Source organism: Hippoglossus hippoglossus, chromosome 5, assembly GCF_009819705.1.
Source record: "Hippoglossus hippoglossus isolate fHipHip1 chromosome 5, fHipHip1.pri, whole genome shotgun sequence".
NCBI lineage: Eukaryota > Metazoa > Chordata > Actinopteri > Pleuronectiformes > Pleuronectidae > Hippoglossus > Hippoglossus hippoglossus.
Window position 1 is genome coordinate 9,955,091 of NC_047155.1, and position 23,272 is coordinate 9,978,362.

Consider the following 23,272-nt stretch of genomic DNA (forward strand, 5'->3'; position numbering starts at 1 on the left):
GGACTTGGTGATTCGTGAGCACTAATCTAAAATCTGCCACTAAATAGTACCTTAATACTCCGATAAGAGATGATCCATTTAGTTTAGTAAGTTTTTAATGTGGGTTGTCAACAAGAGTAAAAACACTCAAACTTGAGATTTCACATTTGAAATCAGTACATTTTTACTTTGTCTACCCATGATCACAGGAAACCACTGATCCAAGACCAGGGTTCCATCTATCAATGAATACACCAAGGTCATTTATCAATAATGTCTGAATTTAAAAAAAAATATTTACTCAAGGTTGGTTTTGAAGGCTTCAACAAAAATACTGTTAAATTAAAAGATAAAATGGAGGATTTAGTATTTCTCCACTCAGATTATAACCTGGCACTGTGGACAAGCCATCTAGAGTGTAAGTACATGTTAATAATGTTCATAAAATCTTTAAATAATTGGACCTACTGTACATATTATTAACTAGAATTGCACTCAGTAGAGCGCTTACCTCCACCAAGGCCCAACAGTCCCCTTATATTTAAAGAAGCCTTGTTGCTAAGGCCACATTATGTTTCTCAGCTACACATCGGCCCCATTTGTTACCATAGAGTGGCTGAAAAAAACCCTCCCCCCTTATGAAACCTCATTTATATTCACTATTCTCATTTGAATCCTCAGGACATTGCACACACTCAACGATACCAACCCCCTAAATAGGTGTCATTTTTTTCATCAAGATTCACACATCACCTTTTAAAGAAATCCACGAAAAATGGTGAAAAATGAAAATGGAAATGTTGCAAAAAGTAGAAAAATGAATGTCAAGTTTGCAGTCGAAGAATTTGTTTCTGGAGTACAAATCCCTGCACTGCCCTTCTTTCAGCTACATTTCATTAGACCTGTAGCACATCGATCGATCCAAATTGTTTCATTGTGCTCGAGCCATTGAGGCAACAGCGTTGTGTAGAAGCTACCTCCTCTACAAAATGGAGAAGGAAAAAGGAAGCTCCATCTTTCACTGTCCCAGATCCTTTCATCCGGCGTCGAAGCCATCAACCTCTGTCTCAGAAGTTTATTGATTTGTAATTTAGCAGCCATTACATCGCGCTGCTTGGATTCCTTGGATGAGTATGGAGGTTAAACTGTGTCCCAGCTGCGTGTGCTCTCAGGTTAAAGGGCTCTCAGTCTCCATCCTCCCCCACACAATATTCTCCCACTTCATCATTCCCCTGTGTTTTCCTGTCTCTTCCGGGTTTTCTCCCTCTCACTAATCTGTTTTCTCGCACAACCTCTTACGTTCATTCCCTTTCTCACTGCTCTCATCCCATAGGGTCACCTGATGGCCTTGGAGGCGGAGCTGTCCCGCATCCAAGAAGTGAGCAGCCACCAGAGGAAACGCATCGCTGAGATTCTCAACGGGCTCATGAAGGACCTGAGTGACTTCAGCACCATCGTCGGAAACAAGGACATCAAGCTGGTGAGTGGAGCAGAGGCTGCAGGTTTCCAGACAGTATCACTAACCAAAGAGTTTGCCAAAGAACAAACAGAGTCCAATCAGGGAACACTGAAATATAACGCTTCATGTTTCTGTCAAAAAATGAGGAAGTACTTTGTTGCATTTTAAGCCTCTTTTCTTAAACCTTTAAATCCCTGTCTTTCCCTAGTATCGAAGCAAGAAAAAAACTGTTAAATATTTAGGCCAAATGGATTCAATTTTCCCAGAAAATGCCTCATGGCGAGAGTTATAACTCAGGTAAAAAATCAGATCTCAAACCAGAATCAGTGCAACTTGATATTTACCGTGAAAGAAGGGATAAATATGTAAGTTTAATATCATATTGAAGATTTGCTGCTTTGGACTTCTGATCTTGCTTCTTACTCAAATTAAGAATGTTTTCTTCTATGCATTCTCCAAAATGTAAAAATCATTAGGTAAAGAATAGCTTTGTAGCCCACAGCTATAATAACACATGAACATAATTGAATATATGATAGGGAAACGGTTTCCAAGTATAAATAGCAATATATTCCGAGCTAAGACATGTGACCAAAAGAGGGACTGAAGACCAAGCAGAAAGTTTTAAATTTCACACTGTACATCAAAGCCATGTTTATATTCATTATATTTAATGTGCTTGTTCCAAAGCCTCACTAAAGCTTTTATGAAGTTTTAAATATGACACATGAAGTTGGTTTATAAGCATATCACTATCATCTATAATGATTGATAGATTCTGATGTGTGGGTTCATTTAAAAGCATCTGCTAAATGATGATGTTAAGCTAATGCAAAGTGCCTGGGAGAGTGCTTGTGAAAAGCGTCCCTGCCTCTTCAACCTCCCAGCTGACTTTAAATCTCCCCCCCCCCCCCCCCCCCCCCCCCCACATTCATCCCCAGCCCATGGAGATCACCGGCGCGATCGAGGAGGAGTTCACCGTGGCTCGCCTCTACATCAGCAAGATAAAGTCCGAGGTGAAGTCCATGGTGAAGCGCTGCCGCCACCTGGAGAACCTTCAGATGGAGTGTCACCGCAAGATGGAGGAGACAGGACGAGAGCTGTCCTCGTGTCACCTCCTCATTTCACAGGTGATGGACTGGTGAAAATCAAAACTGGAGAAACTGGAATTTTGGCTTCAGGAGCTTCTTACTCAGATTTACTGTGTGTTTTGCATTCTGTACATTAATGTGGTTGCTTGAGGCCTTCATGGTGTTAATTTTACTCTCTCTTGTAAATGAAGTTTCCTCATGAATAGGGATCATAAATCCTTGGTGTAAACGATATATCGACGAGTGAAAAGCACCTTATCCTTGGTGTAAAGTTGGCCAGAGAACCGTTGCTCATTAGTATCCTTTCTGAATCTGTAACAATGTTATTTGACTTTCAGCATGGGGCAAAGATCCGTTCTCTAACGGAGTACATGCAGAACGTGGAGCTGAAGAAGAGGCAGCTGGAGGACAGCTACGACTCTCTGAGCGAGGAGCTGGCCAAAGTCCAAGCTCAAGGTGAAGTAGACCCACGTGTTACTGTGGAAGAGTTGTACTAGCAGGTCGTAGCTCCCTCACAATATGGATCCATTCAATTATCGAAATCCTCAGAGGAACACAGACATCAACCTCTTGGTGGTGATAAAGGAAAAGTCCTTTATCATCAGGGAACCATGAATGTCTGTATGAATTTTGCCTCATACCCATCGAGCTGATTTTGAGATATCGCATAGGAAACATTACATTTTCAACCTGCTGGTGGAATTTCTGGATAAAGTCAGAAGCATCAGCATTCATACACTTGGCATCATGAATATATTTAATATTTCATGAAATTCCGTCTAAAAGTTGTTGAGATATTTCAGTCTGTACCCAAGTGCTGGAACATTGGACCAGGCACAGAGCATTACTGTGACTAAAAAGACAAAACACCAACTTATGTACAAGGTTTTGGGTGAAATCCTGCCAATCATGTAGTTCAAAGATCAATATTGCACACATGGCCAGTTCAGTATGTATGAAATGAGTATTGCATTTGTAATAAAAGTGTTTGCCTCAGGTTGAGATATTTTATCTATGAAAATACCAATCTTTAGACGACTCTAATGTGAAAGAGGAAAATATCTAAATGGTGAGAAAAGCCAAACGGCAGATTTATGACTGTAAAATCAGGCGAAATACCGAGCTTCAGGAACAAGTCTGATGGACAATAAAACTGTCAACTAAATATAAATTCAAGGAGATTAGACTTTTAAACCAGCAAAGTCTTCCAACTGATAATGTGACATTTTGCAGACAGGTTTTAAATCATAAATGATGCTCTGCTAAACACTGCGGGACTTTTCTTACCCACTGCACAGTGAAGGACGCTACAAACACTAATCTGCATTGTAAATTTAGCTGAATTGCTCACTTGAGACGCCAAAGTCACATTTAATGTTAATGTCCTGACACGGTCAAACAAAATCAGGTCTAAACAAAATTAAATCTGAACAGACAACAAATCTGTCTTGACTCCAGGAAGCTGAGGGGAACTGGAAGGAACCGCTTCCCGGCTTAGAGCGGTTTTATTGGCATTAATGGGGAGTTTCAGCCGGTGCCAGAAGCCTTTCTATTCTGTCAAGAGGGAGGAAAAAATGGGTAAATAGTAATGAACAGTTTAGGCTCCAGAACATTTAACAGCACCAGCAATAATGGTTCATTTGAAATTAGTGCAGGGTTCAGCTGACTGCAGACAGTCCCCCAGGGCACTGACACAATTCAGGCCAAAGGCAAATCGGGCTAAAGGCGATGCAAGTCATTCTCCCCGAGGGGAGCCACAGAGCTGCGATAAATAACCCGTGGATTTCAGGGCAGGTAAATCAATTCCATCCCCACTCCAAACCCGAGCCAGGCACTCCTCCAGTCGTTACAGAAGTAGATAAATACAATGTGCTGCGGGTCATGTTAGGCACGCAGCCTGGTGCAGGGCGCCGCGCTCATAATTTCATCAGCAGACAAACAGGAACAGCAGTGAGCAAACAACAGATCAGATCAGCGTGATGCAGTATCTGTCATCTGTGATAATAGATAATATCACATCCAAGGCATGACAAGGACCACGCTGACCTCGCCGTGAACACCAAGCGTGCCACTGCCGTGCCGTCAATGTCAGGTCGCTGTCACCTCTTCCATCTACATCAGTGTGCTCCTCACTTTTATCTTCCCATCTTTTTCCTCCCCCTTCTTCCTTCTTCTCTCTCTTACCATCGATCTCTCATTGTCTCCCCTCTCCTAAATGTGTGTTTCAGAGAGCGTGTCACAGATGACCAGTGGCCAGAATCCAACGTCTGTCCTGGACTGCAGTGATATAAAGGTAGTCATGACTACAGTGAGAGCAACCTGGTGTAGTAACCTTTTATCGCACCTCGGCACTGTGGATGTGCATCTATTATGGCATTTAAGTGTCAGTATGCTGCATCTGTGCCGCTGCTGCATGGGTGCATCAGCGTGCATACAAGTGTTTCTGCATGTTTAAATTACTGCAGGGCTGTAAAGGAACCATTTGACATTTGAGGAAAAAAGACGTATTTATTTTCTCCCCGTATAGAAAGATAACAAATCCAGTCCGTTTTCCTATTGGGACGAAAAATATAAAGCTACAGCCAGTGGCCCAGTGAGCGCTCTTCCCATACTTAATCATTCTAAGAGAGGGGGGAAATTGGAGCAAGATTAACTTTCATGTAAAGATTCATTTTACTATCTGAAATTGAGTCATTTGGACCAATAAAAGCTGGAAAGTCTGAAATAGCCTCATGATTAAATTATTTATGCCATTCATGTGTCGGGGGAGGCAGCAGGAAGTCAGCCGGCTCGTCAAAAGAAAGTCTCAGACAGGCATGATGCCAATTGCAATAACAGGAGAAAGACTCCACTGAGCTATGAGAGCAGACATCTGGAAAAATGGCAAATTGTTTTTTAATGCCACAACGGGTCAAATAAGATATAAGGTGCTAACACTGAGCTACAGAAGCACTCCTAGGCAGATTTTGGTACCTTATGGCAGAACCAGGTTAGCTGTCTTTATGCTAAGCTAAGACAACATGAAAGAAAGGTTATACTTTTCCTTTTTATGTCAGAAAATCGTGATCAAATCCCATCGCAGTTTACTAGAGCCTAACCTTCAAATGAAAAGTCTGAAATCCAAAGTTATTCAATTTACAAATCATAAAAATGGAGAGAGCAGTAAATCCCTCTCACTTGAGATGCTGGAAACAGCAAATGTTTGGCTTGGCCATGGACTGACTTTATGTCATTTAGTTTGTAGATTAAATTGAATTAAGAAAATGCACCACACGAGAACGCTGAAATCAAAGATATTTAAGGAAAAAGACCTTAATTTGCAATTTAAAGAAAATAATGAAAATTCCAAATAACAGAATTACCCTGGAGGTCTGGGGTCCCTGGGATTTGCTTTTATAGTCATAAAATAATGTCTGTGTGTGTGTGTTGTATTTATGTGTGTTCGTTGGCTCCAGTTTCATTAGCCATGTCTCGCTTCATTCTTAACGGCACAATCTGTGTATGTGTGTGTGTTTAATGCCCTAGTGGCTTTGCGTGTCTACATGTGCACTGGTGTGTGTAATTTCTGTCTCTCTTGTCATTTTTGTGTACTTTTATTCCCACCTCTGGGTGTTCTCTCTCTCTCTCCTTATATGAACCGTACATGTCTCTCGCCCCCTCCTGTCGCCCGTCCCTCAGAGGGCTCTGGAGCAGCAGATGGAGTCGCACCGCGAAACGCACAGCAAACAACTTGGCCACCTGCGAGACGAGATCAACGAGAAGCAGAAGATCATCGACGAGTTAACGGAGTCAGTGCTTCATTATTATTCCTCTGATGCACAAGAACATACATACAAATGCAAATATACAATACAATACAAATATATAAAATAAAATGTCATGGAGAAAGCATGTTTATATTCAGGACTAGACTGTGGTACTATACCGTGCAGGTCATACATGTGTCCAGAGGCAGAGAGATTGCACCAGCGGCCTCTTGGCTCAAATCAGAAATTCAATTCTGCCCTCAAACGCAGTGTGAAGGCTGCAGGGCAGAGCCTCTGGAGGGACTAGAGCACATTTCCCCGCTGGCCCAGGCGTTTTTGGTAACAGCGAAAGAGCAGCTGCAGAGAGAATGAATAGACATGTGGGGCTGTGCTGCTTGTACTGCTGGCACAGCCTGATTTGGAAAGGCAGCTTGAAAGTGGATGGATGGATGGATGGATAGATGGATCAATATGAGTGAGGTATAAGCTGAAATAAAGGAAAAGTATCAATAAAATAAATCAATCGACATTCAATCAATCCATTAATTTAATCACAAAACTAAATCAATGTGGCCTATATTCTTAACCCTGATGCATCTCTGCCCTAAAGGGTGACTCTTTAGTTTTGACTCATGCATAGAGTCTGTGAGTAAGTTAATTTTCTTCTTTTTTTTTAGCTGTAACCAGCGGCTGCAGCTGGAGCTGGAGCAACTGCACGATGACTTTGAACATCTCCGGGGCCAAGAACATCACAAGAGCCGGCAGCTGGAGGAACTGACGTGAGTCTCTCCTTTACCGTCCTGGCCGGCTTTCAAACACTTCACCATATGGAGGCCCGGGGGCTGAGCTGCCCCTTTGGATTCACCGCTTACATGTCTTCTCTGTCATTCGTCTTCCCTTTGTCTATTTACTTTCCTCTCGCTCTGCAGCTCTGATATTTTATTTACAGTACGCGTCTCTCGATGTGGAGGGATGCAATCATACGGAGTGCGGCTAAAATTAGCTGGAGGGCTGACCCCTTAACCCTCTCCATGCATCTTTCTCTTTCTGTCTCTACCTCTGCATCCCATTATGGGGTTTTGGAACACGGTAGCAGCTGGCAGCCAACAGGCCTCATTCTGCCCTGACCTTTGCAGCATATTGCATCAGATGGCAGCTGGGCACATGCTGCCTTTGTTCTTTTTTCATTAATTAAGAATGTGGTATTTATTGGGGTAAAGAATTTCCCACCTCTCTGTCTATCGATAGATTTCTCCACGAGCGACATGAGCAGTCGAAGCAGGACCTCAAAGGGCTGGAGGAGACTGTTGTAAGTCATTATTTGCCGTCACGATTGACTTGGCTCCCTCGGAGGCCACTGATCCACTAAATGCTCTCTAACTGCTTTAACTGCATCATTTCCTTTCCTTCGTACTGTAGGGCCGCGAGCTCCACAGCCTGCACAACCTCCGCAAGCTCTTTGTTCAAGACCTCACGAGTCGAGTCAGAAGAGTAAGCCAACCTTTATTTCTCCACATAGAACCACTGGAGCCTGAGAACGTGTGACTGTGTGCAGATGATCATTTTGAGTTTTCATTCCTCTGTTCCATAGTTTTCGCGTTGCCTGTCTGTCCATGCATCCTTTCTTGTGAAAATGATATCTCAAGAATGCGAGAGGGAATCTTTTCAAACTTGGATTCAAAGAGCAACTGATTAGATTAAAAGGTCAAAGGTGACACATCATGAACACCTGTGGGGATTTCATCACATCTGGCACAAATATTCACTTGGGCTAAAAGATGGCCTGATTAGATTTCAGAGGTCAAGATACTGTGACCTCACCAAACTCTTTTTTACCCTGTGAATATGTTATTTTAAGGACTTTTGACCAGTTGTCACTTGTTCTTAGAGATGAATTGATTCGATTTCAGAGGTCAAAGGTCAAATTGACCTCACCTGAGTCTGACCATTTTTTTTTAATGTAAACTGAAACTGCACTGGTTGGTGGAGATTTACAACTACAATGCGGCATGTCTAGCTTTCAACACAATGGTAAAAGATCTCTGCTGTTTCTGTTGACAGAGTGCAGGGATAGGGCCTGATGGGGGATACATCACCCAGAAACAGAAGATTTCCTTTCTTGAAAACAACCTGGACCAGCTTACAAAAGTTCACAAACAGGTAACAACAAGCCGCTGTTTTCAGATTATAAATTATAGAGACGAAGACAAAAAAATGAACACTCTGCCTGTCCTCCACCTCTGGATGTGGACAAATTATCCAATTTCCCACAGCCTGGAAGCTTAATTCTCACTGTGCAGTGAGGCAGAGATGTCTTATCTGAGAAGAATATGAGAAGAGGACAAAAAGGAGCGGGTCAGAATAAAATACAGGGCACTGTACACTTTCTGTGCTTCTCCAATGGGCCAAAGGAACATTAGCACCATCATTCATTTTATGCAGCAACTTAGCATGAAAGTCTCCTTGAAAACAGAGCATCAGAAGGTGTTAAACCAAGGTGAAGACGCTTGCCTCCCGGGGAAGGAAACCACACAGCATAAAACTGTTACTCAGATTTGATAAACACAAATGAGTTCATCCTCATTCAGGTGCACACGAGCATCCGCAGTTTTTCCCCTCCAGCTGAAACACAAGAAACCTTGAGCTCGGATGAGACATAAACGTACACACACCTCACATCCTTCTTGAATATTACTAAATGGACTACAGCAAGTGTTGATGTGCTAAATGTTTTGGCACACAAACACACACACACACACACACACACACTCTCTCTCTCTCTCTCGGGCTGCACTGCAGCAGTTTGTCAGGCAGAAAACCAATCCTATAAGTGGCTGCTGGGAGAACCCCATCCCATCTACCACCTGCTGATACTGTCGGGATAGAAGACGAAAGACATGGCCATAAATCAGCAACTCCCAGGGGAAAGTGATAAGGCTCCAAAAAGACAGGCAGTGGACAGTGCACCGGGCTAATATGCATGTCCCTGCCCCTGCAAACATATGATATCTGTCCATCCGTCCATCTGCACACAAATATCTTTACTTCTTTTATAATATCACTTAATAGCACCCATCTGAATTTTTCCTCCATTTTCTCTTGAAGTTCTTCACTACCAATCAATAAACTGGTGCTGCTAAGCCTCAGGTGGATCTATTGAATCCCTGAGTCCTCTGTCTGCTTTTCCTGCTAAATAACTTTGTCACTTTGCTAAAACCTCAGCCTCTCTGCAGGGGACACATTAGTTTGCATGATCACGCAGCAGCAGACTCCCTGGTGCTCAGCAATGGATTTTTCCCGTTTGCCTTCCCCTCTTATAGGAAACATGATGTTTGCACCAACGTAAAATCCATGAATCTGCACAAAAGTCCTTAACAAATATTTTACCTAAAGTATAGTTTTTGTCCTCTGAAGAGATCAGACTATTATTTCAATACTGGTATTCAGAAAGAGATGTGTGCATTCACTGGAACAAAGTCACCTTAAGTTTTGATTATGAAAATGGGAGCGATTTGATGGTCATCCCAGACAGATCTCAACAATATCTTTTTAATTCCTGAATATTCGTCGATTTTGGCTCCATCAGCCTTCACCTCAATGTGAACATCTGGAGGAAAAAAAACAAAAGTTAAGGTAATGGGCAGATCTCGCGTGCATTTCTCAAAAATGTTTCTGAACAACTGCCAAATTTAAATGATAGAGAGAGAGTATAATATAATTATAATTCTCTCTCTCCGCGGTTACCTTGGTGAAGGCTCAACAAGGCTTTTGGGAAATGTGGTTCCGATATCTGCTGCCAACAGACACTGGCAGCGGGACCTGACTAACTGGCTGCTTCATGCCTCGAACAGGGTCTCTGACCAGAAACGTCCACATTAAAAGAGTTTTCCACTGATTTGTGTGGATATCCTGTTCCACTCAACCTGACTAAACGGCTGATAGTAACAGAAAATCACTCTATTCACCTCCAAATAATTTGAGTGCGCACACAGCAATCATAGGTCGTAGTATTGCTGAATTTGAGTGTATTAAAAAGCCATTTGGAAGTCGGCTCTTATTCCTGAGCTGGGCCACATGATGTGCCTCACTTCAGAGAGCTCGCAGAAATCCCATCAATACTGTACATGTTGTTGTTGTGTGTGTGTTGCAGCTGGTGCGTGACAATGCAGACCTTCGCTGTGAGCTTCCGAAACTGGAGAAACGTCTTCGGTATACAGCCGAGCGAGTCAAGGCGCTGGAGGGTGCGCTGCAGGAGGCGAAGGAGGGCGCCATGAAGGACCGCTGCCGCTACCAACAGGAGGTGGAGCGGATCAAAGATGTCATGAGGGCCCGCAATCCCTTCCGCCGGCCCCATGCTGCACAGATTGGTAACGCAAACACCTCATTGGCAGATTTAACCCTTTTTTAAAACGACTGAGCAGCCAAAACGAGCCGCTATATGTGTCGTTTCAGTAGAATTTATGTAATCAGATCATGATAAGTATCTTCTAATCTGTAGGTAGGCAGTGATCCATTGCATCAATCCATTAAAATCTGATCTGTGGATATTACCGTGCATTATTCCAGCGTTATTCCCACACGGCTGTTTAGGACATCGATTGTTTTCTTGTAATCCCCACAACTCAGTCCACAATTGGATCACACACAGACACACAAACGCACACACACACACGAGTCACGTCTACAACCCCTTCTGCTTTTCTCACTCGCACAAGTGCAATCATCACATCAATTTATCCTGTGCAGCTCAGCGGCCTCACAAAGCTCTGACTCATCATCAAAATTTTGGTCAAATTTCTTTAACCAGCCCGTCTCAGGTACCTGCCGGAGGAGCTGGAGTCCTCTGAACATTTAACGATACATGTCAGTTATTGTAGGAGCTGTTTTTCAAATGAAATTCAAGAAATGAAAAAAGTAAATCCTCTCAAATCCTCTTTGTCACGTGTTTGGTTCCGCATGTGAACTGCCGTGTGTATCTGGCAGTAACATTCCCTCTACTTGACATCTGATAGTTGGGCCCTGCATTTCACTGGGGGGGGAAGCAGTCATCCCCCTTATGTCTCTGTTGTGGTTCCTAACAGGCAAAATCCATTGTTGGATTTTCCTCCCTCCACTCGCGTCTCTGAAATTTACTTCCTTCCCTTCGGCAGATCGCCATCATTTCAGCCAGTGCATGAGTGAGCTGCTGTCTGATGGAGCTTTATGATCCAATCATGTTTCATATTCTGGACCGGAAACTAAATGAAGTCACCCTGTTGCCATAGATTCCGAGAATTAAACATTTATGACAGCTAGTTGGAATATTTTGCATGTAAGGATTTACACAATATACTCATTTCTTTTGAGGGAAAAAACAGTTGATTAGAGAAGCAGTGTAATCAATTTTTCACTGGTTCAGCCGAAGATAATTACTCTCATACGGATATATGAATTCTGTGAAATAAATGAGACGCGCCGGCTGTTGTGAGAAAATGAGCTATTGATCTGAGTGTATTTATAGAATCATTTGTTTCAGGATTATTCCAAAGCTCCTTTGACGTTCTGCTGTTTGTTAACATGTTTTCTCATTACTCCAGTCGCATTAAACATGTTGTGCTGGTTATTGCCACAGTGGACAAGCATTAGATAAACAAATATGATGTATTTGTCTTTTCTGGATCAATCGATCGGTCAATCCTCTGTTACCGTTTACAGCCAAGCCGGTGCGTCCGGGCCACTACCCACTCTGCTCTCCCAGCAACCCCTTCTTCATCCGAGGCTACAGCGAACACCCCGCCGCCTTCTGCAACGCCGTTTTCCACAACAGCAACAACCACCAGGCAGCGGCCTCTGCGGCTCCTGCAGCGCCAAAGAGCGCGGCCCGGTTACCCGAGGGCGACTCCAACAGGAACAGCCCCGTCAAACACCTCGAACCCCGAAACAACGACGCACACGACAGCGACGCTCACAACAACACGTGAGTAAACACAGCTACATGTGGCAGAGTTCAGGAGTACATCTTGATTAAAGGTCGACTTACTGGCTTTTCTTCTTGCTTTCAATCACACCCCCACTTTCTTGACTGGAAAAATAATTAAGTAATTGAAATTGTGCACATTTTTTACAAGGTCTACTGGCACATTTTTCCCTGTGGTTTCAACCACTTTCCTGAGCTGGAGGATACTTGTTTGACAAAACGATCCAAACACAAGATTTAGTTATTTACTTTTTCCAAGGCTTTCAACCGCAGTTGACAAGACAAATATCTGTTCACCAGGCCACAACATTATGCAAAGGTTTGAATGGTTATTGATTTATTGGACGTTGAGGAGGATTAATGGACATAGGAAAGGATTGAGATGAGGTTGTGTCTGATTGGTCTGGGAGGATGCACCGGCGATTGGGTGGAGGGAGAGTCAGTGTGGGGGGGTCTGCTTCAGGCATCAATCCAACTGTGCTTATTAGGAGCCCTACAGCCAGGACCTAGAATGAGACGTGCATGAGGTACGGACCAAAATGAGTAACAAAGGATGAGGGAAAAGATGAAAAAGGGATGTGGGTAGGGATGAGCAGAGAGAGAGGGATGAGGTAGAAGGGTGGATGGATGAGGGGATGTGGTTAGGAATGAGGGAAGGAGGGGTGTGGTTGGGGATGAGTAGAGAGAAGGGAAAGGGTGGGTCAAGAACTCGGAGACAAACAGGGCGCGATGGGTCAACCAGGTATACATTGGCTTGAGAGGAGATTAGAGGTGTGGTTGAGGCGTGACCCTGCGCCTGAACATAAGTTAACTTCATCTAACTATTATTTCTAGGATCAAGAAAGAACTTAAGTTTATTCTATCAACGTTATGCCTACAAATAAACTGTGTCCTGCATTATAATTTCCTTCCTTTGAAAACCTTAATCATTCAAATGAGATGAGCAACTTGTTCGATAATCTATTTTAACTTAGCCCCTCTTTTGTTTTCACTTTTTTTAAAACACAAACTTATTTAGTTCAATATAAAACCATCAAGGTTTTGAACCAGAGCTCTTGCAGCGACACTGACACAAGCGCTGGTTTGTGCTGTTTGCAGACTTCCAGCTGAAGCAGCGAGCCCAGCTGACAGCAACACTGCAGAGATGCTCGACTCAGAGAACGGTGAGGTCCTGTTGAAACACTGAGAGATGTTGTGATTACAATCAGCGGGTGAATCCACTCGTTTCTTAGTGAATTCCATTATTCCATCAAACCAGCCATTATGTGTGAATGCTGTTTAATGTTACTGGTTGTTAAACTGGTTCCCAGTTCTGTCTGCTGTTGTTTTTCTTTTCTTAACATCTTCACTCATAGATTAACGGGAGATGGCCATGTATTAAAATTCTACAAACGCTCAGATCTCTATGGAATACAGCTGCTGTTCAAGGCTTCTGTGTGTGTGTGTGTGTGTGTGTGTGTGTGTGTGTGTGTGTGTGTGTGTGTGTGTGTGTGTGTGTGTGTGTGTGTGTGTGTGTGTGTGTCTCATCAGCTACAGACTCTGGAGATAGATTAGGCCTGCGGTGTCATTACTCAGCCAGACAGACAAGTAGCCAAGCAGATAGGCTGAGTGCCCACCTCTGCCTCTCCCCGGCTATGGCCGTTGTAGAGTTGTGTAACAACACCGCAGCTCTTTGATTCTCCAGGAATATCAATAAAAGTCCAACGCAGGGTTTGAGCCAATATATCAATCTGCAGCAACATCACCAGCCTGGTATTCAATATGAATCAGGGCGGCACGTTTGTTTCCCAAGACGCTCATCATGCCGACAAGTTTGTCTTTTTCTTAAAATAAAACTCAATACTGGCAGTTATCTGAAGATTTGTTATCACTAAAGCTCGAACTAGAGCTCTGCAAGATAAATAGTCCGCCAGTGCCTACATTTGTATTTTGCATACTGTAATATGTTATATGATATGTATATTTTCAAATGCATAACGTTTTAGCTAAGATATGAAGTTAGTACAAAAGTAGTGTTTTAAATAAAATTTCTTTCATCAAATTTAGCCGACTAAACTCACAACACACCGATCCAAACGATTTTTAAATATATAAAACAAGAACTAAATATTTCTAAACACCTCAGAAGTTATTAGAATGATGTGTTCTTTAGATGTGCCCATTATCTTTGCTCCTGTCACACAACTCTCTGGTGAAACCACACAATATCAGCATGTTTTTCACGCTTTTCATAATATCATCACAGGCAGACAACGTGATGAGGTGGAGGCTTTGGCTTTCTGCTGCAAATAGAATTAATGTTGCAACTATTATGGTTTTACATTTTTTTTAGATTTTTAAAAGGATTGTGAATACAACAATTTCCTGCGGCCAATCAGGGGGCTGCCTGCAGGAAGTTTAGTTTTCAGAGGGTTACATTTTCTCTCTTTTTTATTTGGTACTTTTTCCCCAAATTGGACACATGACCTTTTTTGGGGAATTCAACTGCTTATACAGTTTTCTTTAATGTCCACTGAAGTCAAACCTCTGTGTTGCATGAATTTAAAGAAGAGCTTAAGGGAAAGTGAAAAACTCAAAGGCAGTTACCTCTGTATCCATATTTCTTACTCTTTGGTCATTTCTCTACCGACGAGATTAAACTCCGCAGCCTTAAAGCAGGAGGTCAAGCATGAGCTCCCTTGATAGCGGCAAACTCATGAAACCCAACCCTGAAGTAAGTGGAGTTCCCTCCATGAATAATAATGAATAAATCCATGCAGACTTTGCTTTTCATTTGCCGGCGATTGAGTCATAATCAAACTTCACTGATGTGTCTGGGTGTCACATAAAAGGCTGAGTGAATGTTTTTGCGGAATGAATCCCTGTCAGATAGAAAGTCTTTGAGGATTGGTGAAGTTCAGTCGGTGCCAGGAGTAGGAAGGATTTTGATTCAGCACATGACACACAATAATTCAGTTTATTAGGGTTTTTACAGAATGTGCCACAGCGATGTCTCCACAAATAGAGACGTCCCAGGGACCCAATTTTCCATTTAAGTGCTGTTCTGCTGCACTATCGATCTGACTGTAATTGTGAAGAGTTTCCTGCTTTCCAAAGGAAACTTGTAGTGCTTTGTTATTTATATTGTTAGGTGCAATAGTGGTAGGGGTGAGACTAGGATCATCAGAGAAATTACAGCGTTTGTCACTTGTTCAGTGTAAAATGACCCGTGTTTACATTCTCCCTGGAAGTCGCACAGATTATGACCTCACAGCAGTGATCAGATGTTCAACGAGCGTGAAATGAGCTGTATTTATGTCCACTTGTAAATTTTCCGATGTCACTCTTCCATTTATTGAATTTATTATTCGCCTACGACATTGACAATCAACGATCTCTCGCTAACCTCATCCATGTGGGAGAAGTGAATAAACACATTTCTCTCATCTCCTTGCTCTTACTAATGAGGTCGGATCAATAAACATCTCACATGCTCTGTGTTTGAAAGCAGTGTCAAACACCAGATTTCAGTCATTTATGTTCGAGGACACATTGAGCAGCTGCTTGTTCCAAAGTCATTTGTCGGAATTGTCTCTGGCTGTTTTTAATGAATCCCACAGGTATGAGTCTGTGATAAACCCACTCCTCCCCCCCCCCCCCCCTCATGTACACACCACCCCCCACCCCCTCACTGTGCACATGCCTGCCTCCTCACGCACCTCTCTCTGTCCACAGGTAACGCCACCGATATCAATGACAACAGGTAAGACTGGACTGCACCTTATTTCCAACCTGCATCGACACTTGCTGCTATTTGCTGCCGTTTTACTGCAGAAGTTCACGTTGTCATATCATTGTCAGGCCGACACCTCCAGAGAGTAGGATTCTTTTCAGCTGTTTGTTTTCAAAACCTTCTGTAATGGACCTCGATAGTTTGGCTCCAACTGAAGGTCCTGAAATGTTTTCCTTAGATTTTATATGAGATCTTTTACATTTATATAGCAGCCAACACTTGTTTTCCATGTAAAGATGTAGTGGAGATATGAAATCACAGTCTCTGTTGGTAGATGGTGCCTGCGTGTCAACATACGAGTCTCGTGAAGCATTAGTTTTGGTTCAAGATGCTAATGTTAGCACAACATATAGTGGTTATATATATATATATATATATATATATATATAACCTTTAATTCATAGTTGATCAGCAGTAGATTGTTGTCAATGCCAGAAGTGATTAACTCAATACCTCTGGAACTGTATCTGTGATGATTGTCAGTTACGGGCAAAGAACGAGTCACTGCCACATTCGCCCCACGTGCACTGATCCCTCTTGAGTTTGACGACCAGCTCCTGTAACATCACTGACTCGCCTCCCTCACTGCTCTGTCTCCCTGCTCCATCACTGCCCCCTTGTTGCTGCCACTGCCACTGCTGCTGCTGCTCCTGCTCCTGCTCCTGCTGCTGCTCCTGCTGATCCTGCTGCTGCTGCTGATCCTGCTGCTGCTGCTGATCCTGCCGCTGCTGATGACGCTGCGGCCCCCTGTGATTCTGGTGTGTAGGGGTAGCATGAGTCTGAATGTGAATTCTGTGTCCAGAACTGATGTCTGCGACAATCAGGACCCAGCCAAACTCTTCAGCCTGCAACAGGAGGCCTCTGCCAGCTAATAGTCCTGAGCAGGTAAGAAGGCAGAAAATCACAGGAACACCCAGATGAGACTGTGATTTATTTGCTTCAGAACACAGTTGCATGAATCACGGGTCGGGAATGAGACGATTAAGCAATGTCACAGTCAACAAATTAACAAACAGCGCCTCACTCCACTGAATCTACCCACGACAGTTGAGTAAAACCACCTGAAAAATCAGTTTTTACACATATTCAAACAGATAAATTCTTGGAAAACCTGAAGTAGAAACTGCTATTAAATCGTCTGCTCGTTAAAGTGCTCGTTACACATACAAATGGGTTTAAAGATGATTTAAATTCAAAAGCAGTTTGCAGGCACCGCTTGCATGATAACATCAACCCTCACACGATGGAGGACTGAAAAACTGCAGATACATTTGTGAGACCTTGTGGATACTAATGTCAAGTTTGCAGGAGATCAAATTTATGTTGCAAAATGAAGCTTGAAATTTGAAACAGGTGTTAAATAAAACACTTAAACCCTGGTAGCGTTTCTTCAGTCTGTACTGGACCCGTTATTCAGACAACCTTGACAAATTATACATTCCCTGAAGGCTCCAAGTCTCCTTGCATTTTAAGATCTACATATCACTTGACAGTTGTTCAGACATGTGGTTACGGCTCCACATATTTTCCACAGACCTACTTTGTCCGTCCGTGTATCTTAAGCTGTTTTCAGACATGAACTCTGGACACTGTCCGTACAGTGTGGTGTTTTCGTGGAGTTTCACATATGAAGAACGCAGCGGGAGATTCTCTGCTCAGACACGTTCACAACAACAGAGCGTTCAGGCGGGGGTGGCGGAGGGGGGGGGGCGCAGCATGAAGGAGGCTCGGTGCTACGCATTAATTCTGCTGCAGAGATAATGTCTTTTTGTAAACAAGCACATTGACACTGGCATCTGCCCATATCACGAAAAACTCTGGAATCTTGTTGTCTTTCCAAGTTGAAACATTTGTCGAGGTCTTTTATATGTAAGGCTCCGGAGATTGTCTGGAGCCTCTGTCTCAGACTTGTGTGCTCTGACATACAGCCCCTCTGGATGATGTCCGTGTTCTGTCTGAAAGCAGCTTTATTCTTCATATTCTGACTCCTTGGTTGTAAGGAGTTCTCTTTTAAATGTCACCAAGGTTACGGCGGTAGCCAAAAGAAATAAAGAACAGTGACCTTATTATTTCGATTATTGGATTATTTTCAGTCTCGTTCACCATATCAGGGAAGTGCGGTCCCAGGTTAAAGCCAGGAGCTGACCCTGTCTTGAGAAACATTATTATGACTTTATCTGGGCTCGGCTCGCTGGGGCTCGGGGAGTTTGCAGCGGTAAATCTGCCAGCAGCCGGGGTGAAAGAACATTTTTACATTTTATTTTCTGCTGGGGCGTCCAACACTAAAAATACACTCACTGTGGGACACTTTTCATAGAAATACTTTAAAAACACCGCGTCCGTGTCACATCAGGTCAGTGGGGGCAGGGGGAGGGGATTAGTGTGTAAATCCTATCCAGGAGTTAAATATTATATAATATTAAATATTGCTTTTGAAAAGGTCTGTATGACACGAGGGGGATTGTTTTGGATTTTACTCTCGCCCACTACTCTCATGGTTTTTTTTTTTGGTTGTCTCTTTTTGTGTATTAACGTTCTACTCAAGTTATGTGCAATAATAAAACCCTGGAGCTGGTCTGCAGGCTGAAAACCACATTATACGTTTTTTATGTTGAAACGTAAAAGTTTAATATAGCTTATTTCTGGGTCTTTAAGACGTTGTAAAGTTTTTCTGTGGAGCAAATGTAAGTTTTGCAAAGTGCTGCTGGATTTTCCATCCTGTCAAGTCTAAATTTGGCCCCAGAGTGCTCCACGCAGTTCCCAAACACAACAGACTCTCAGCGTAGACACCAGGAATAAAACGACTTGAGACGTGTTCCTTCTGGCGATGTTAGCATGACTCACCGGCTGCTGTCTCCTCTTTTCTCTCTCTCTCCCTGTTTCCCCCAAAGGTATCTGACTGTGGCTCTTACTCTGTTTCTCTCCGTCTCATTTTCTCTCTCTCTCTCTCTCTCTCTCCAGGTGGATGTTTTTTCCGAGGCCCCCCCTGTAAATCTGCATGCAGCCAATCACAGTCCTCCCAGACTCCCTTTCCTCTCCCATCCTCACCCAGTGTAAACAGCCCTCTATCTCCTGTGTCCCCCCCTTTTCCTCCCCCTTGCTTGCTCCTCTGCCGCCCGTCCTCCTTTCTGTGCTATGATGTGGGGGGTGTATGTGAGTATCAGTCTGGCAAACACTGCCTCTCAGAATCCCGACCTGGCAGCTTACACCCATATGACTGCTGCACCCATTCCCCCTTGACTCGGAAAACAAAAGGGACTTCTAATGGAAAGGTGGGGGAAGAGAAGGTGCAGCGCTGTGGGTGACCACTAGGCAGTGCCGTTTGTCTCAACGATGCAGTCTCAGTGGACGTCAACCAGTAAATGACACATGAAACTGAAATTAAGTCTTTTTATTAATTATTAAACACGAGTATGGATCAGAAGAGTGAACCACTTGTAATGATACGTTTAACTGTGCATGTCGATGTTGGTCTTCAGCTTTTCTGGGAAAATACACAAAAGAAGAAGAAAGCTTGTAAAGCAACATGATTGTGAAATGTTTTAGTCTAAAACACCAGAACAGAAGAGTGTGTGTGAGTTAGTGCAAAAAGAGATATACACCCTTTAACGTTGGTGTGTTTTAAAAAAAAATCGGAGCCTCACATACCTTCGCCAAGGCCGAACAATCGTTATTATTTAGAAGACATAAGAAAAGAACGGTTAAAGAAAAGGAAAATAAATCCTGGGTCCACAACTTAAGATGCAACCACATCAAAAGTTAATTTGTTTTTTCCAGACCCAAGTTTGGTGGAAATAGGTTCAGTAGTTTTTATCCTACTGAACCATTTTTAGTCACATGCCGACTACTGTTGCCACATAGAAGGTAACTGAACTACAACACAAGCGAACAGAAGAAGATGCAACCCGGAAATTAAAGACAACAGTTTTTTTTAATTTTATTACCCTTGCAGGATATTTAAGGTGTCAATATTCTATATTATCATGTTTTCACCAATTAGAAAAACAGGAATATTAATCCAAAAAACACCCAGAAGCCCTCGTGAATCTTGATGCTTGAGCTTGTGACACTGGCACCTTGCGCAGGAAGAACCACCGCGCTAATGAAGAATTAGGTTGGAGGGTCGCTAAAAATAAACATCTATTGCACTTCTGTCCGTCCTGGGAGAGGGATCCCTCACATGTGGCTCTCTCTGAGGTTTCTACGTTCTTTTTTACCCTGTTTTATTTTTTAGTAGTTTTTCCTTACTCTTGTTGAGGGTTAAGGGCAGAGGATGTCACACCTTGTTAAAGCCCTATGAGACAAATTGTGATTTGTGAATATGGGCTATACAAATAAAATTTGATTGATTGATTGAAATAGTGAGTGGTGAAGATCTGTCGCCACGGCACGTCTGGCACACATCACCCGCTTTAACTAGAATGACACGCAACTTGATCTGAATCACAGGTAAAAAACACGTTCATCTTTTCAGGAGGCTGAATGTGTTCAATTATCAGTGAAAAAAAGAAAATTGCCTGATGTGGATCATTTGTGAGATATTCAGCCATTTTCATTTCATACAAGAGCAAAGAAAAAGTGTGTAGCAACTATTTTTATACCGCTAGTTCTAGTTTCAAAGATAATATAATATATTATTTATCGTCTGCTCTATTTTAAGTGTTATTTATTGATTTGCTCCTTACTATTAATTTATGGCAGTTAAAGTGAAGCGTATGTATTTGTTTTGACGTGTTAATGTATTTCCTGTGCTGCAGAATGATAAAATGGGTTCACGTGTGCAGCTGCTGTTCCCAAATGAATTAATGACGATTCTTTAAGATGCAAGTCAGACTGAAACCAAAGCCCTGATTGTACAGTGAGTCATTTAAAGTGGAACTTGTTCTGTAACATAGTATATATGAGCTCAGCAGGAGACGTGAATCGAGGGTTACTGTAGGTTATCAAGAGGCGGCTCAGCTTTGTCTTCTCCCACGCACACACACACACACACACACACGCACACACGCAAAGCCTCAATGAGGTGTCTGACCTTTGACCCCAAAAATACAGTTATATTACATATCCTGTATTACTTGGTTGTTGTCCAGGTTATTTGAGCAGATAACGTTTAAATGACTCACACACTGACAGTCTGTTGCTCTCGGTCGACCTCCTGATCAACCAGTCATGATGAGGTGGTCGAGGGTGACGGCGAAGGTCTGTGTGCGTACGTGTGTGCGTACGTGTGTGTGTGTGTGTGTGTGTGTGACAGAGCAATAGAGAGACTTATCAATATGGACGAGTGTTGCTCACTAATGAATACAGGGACAAGGCACATTGGGGAGATACAAATTTGCCTTGAGGGACCTTGAAATAAATTACACTGTAATAAGTACTTTTTTAAGTTACTTGGTATTTTAGTAGTATGTGTCCTTTTACAAAAACTGTATCATGACAACTTAAATGTAAAAGATTATATATGTGTGTTGATACGCACTCCACACGGCACTTTATTCCAAATGTTATGGTTCTTGTTTCATTCATTTCATTGCCCAAAGTATATTTTAATAGTTTATATATTATTTTTTTAATAAATTAGAATAGCTATATTAATCAAAGAGTTGCAGTATTGCCATGTTATCTTATTTTGTCTATTAATAATGTGAATTAACCCTTTATTTCTATGAGATTGAAACAAATTGTTTCATACACAATCATACCTATTGTTTTAATGTACGTTTCTATAAAAAAGAAATTTAGTAATTTATAAAATAAGTAATTTTTTCGAGGTCCCTCTTAAATGCAAAATTGTGATCCCTTCATACTGTTACATTGATACCCCGTATGTGCAATATTAAGTGTGGGCTGACATTTAAAGCGTAACTAACAGACCCTCTGTTCTGATGAGACTGAGGCTCATTATAAATGCATGAAGCACTTTATCATATTATTTTCCTAATTCTCTCTCTTTTTGTTCGTCTTCTTCCCCCTTAACTCTGAGTATCTCCTCCTGCAGCTGTCAGACTTTCTAAAGGGTAAAAAAAAAAGGTCATTCAACTTTATCACTGAAGTTGAGTTTAAATGACAAAGAAACCACCACTTGAACGTGAATGGACTTTTCTTTTGGGGTCCAGTGAAGAAACCAGTCATGTGCTATGGTTGTATACTGAGCTGTAAATGTTTGAATGACTGTCCAGTTTATTTTCAGTCCGATTGTTATGTTTGTCTGACAGTAATTGTAACCAGTCTAAAAAAAACAATACTCTGGCGAGGTCAGTAATTGTGATACTGTAGCCGAACATATGCAGTAATAGAAATATGATGAGAATGTCCGAGCGTTTAAAAAAGACAGACGCAAAGTGTTTGTGTTTGTATGTGCATTGGTTGGTTTCCAGTGTGTGATCTAGTGCATGCAGTACTCTCCTGTAGCTGCTGAGAAACAGAACTGTTATCTCTTACCAACTTTCAATAAAGACGAAACTGTGTACATATCATTATGACACCGACTTGTTGTTGCTTTCACACTTTAAAATCCTTTTTTACAGGCTCATAAAACTTGATTGTTCTTCTTCTGCGTGAACAAGCACCCTAATGTTGTCAGTAAATCCAGATCATAGACTTTATATAAAAGATGGACGACATGACAGCTCCCCAAAAGTGAAGCCAAAGCGTTTCAATCGCCCCCCAGTGGCTGGTTGCAGTATTGGTCATAGACCCTGCCTCCTTTATGTTAGTGGATGGGACATGGAGCAAAGTAAAACATCAAAGTACACGTCAAATAACTCGATGATTTGATTAAATATATTTAATGTATACATTTATGTATACGTTTAACTTTATTTAATTAAGTCACTCAAGTAATTTGATTTATTCACTAACTCAACATGATAGAAAACCCTTTACATTGAACTTACGTAATCAGGTTACATGAAGTATTTAATATCTTATTGAAATACGGAAAGTAAATGTTTAAATGGGGTGAAACATCATGATTGACAGCTGAGACTTATTTGCAAACAAGCAACTGAACAAGAACTTCCTTATAAACCCTCTCAGCCTCAGCTCACTGCCAACAGCTGAGGGAGGTCAGGTTCCTCCCATTGCTCCTGATGAGCTGGGGAAACTGGGACCTCGATTCTGAGACATATGATCTCTATATGATCTCTATATGATCTCTATATGATCTTCATATGATCTCTATATGATCTCTATGGCCCTGACAGGCTTCATCCCCCATATCCACGATATTCTGGCTTCATTTCTGGATAATAGAGTAAAAACAGCTAT

General features: G+C 42.2%; 2 protein-coding genes across 4 annotated transcripts in view; one reads left to right on the top strand and one right to left on the bottom strand.

Moving 5' to 3' along the window:
- kif5ab (kinesin family member 5A, b) overlaps positions 1-19,186 on the top strand; it is a 60,220-nt gene extending 41,034 nt beyond the window's left edge. For 2 of the 3 annotated variants that reach the window (XM_034586871.1, XM_034586872.1), the window contains exons 15-29: positions 1,313-1,459; positions 2,380-2,568; positions 2,868-2,985; positions 4,758-4,822; positions 6,208-6,317; positions 6,953-7,054; positions 7,524-7,584; positions 7,695-7,766; positions 8,337-8,435; positions 10,426-10,642; positions 11,970-12,231; positions 13,330-13,394; positions 15,946-15,973; positions 16,770-16,888; positions 18,965-19,186. In XM_034586871.1, the coding sequence (XP_034442762.1) occupies positions 1,313-1,459; positions 2,380-2,568; positions 2,868-2,985; positions 4,758-4,822; positions 6,208-6,317; positions 6,953-7,054; positions 7,524-7,584; positions 7,695-7,766; positions 8,337-8,435; positions 10,426-10,642; positions 11,970-12,231; positions 13,330-13,394; positions 15,946-15,973; positions 16,770-16,875 (1,641 nt within the window). In that variant the 3' untranslated portion in view covers positions 16,876-16,888; positions 18,965-19,186. The remainder of the gene's footprint in view (positions 1-1,312; positions 1,460-2,379; positions 2,569-2,867; positions 2,986-4,757; positions 4,823-6,207; positions 6,318-6,952; positions 7,055-7,523; positions 7,585-7,694; positions 7,767-8,336; positions 8,436-10,425; positions 10,643-11,969; positions 12,232-13,329; positions 13,395-15,945; positions 15,974-16,769; positions 16,889-18,964) is intronic. The other variant, XM_034586873.1, reaches the window with a different exon arrangement.
- igsf8 (immunoglobulin superfamily, member 8) overlaps positions 13,738-23,272 on the bottom strand; it is a 42,717-nt gene continuing 33,182 nt past the window's right edge. Inside the window, exon 9 of the transcript XR_004613995.1 lies at positions 13,738-13,753. The gene's annotated coding sequence lies outside the window, so the exon portion shown is untranslated. The remainder of the gene's footprint in view (positions 13,754-23,272) is intronic.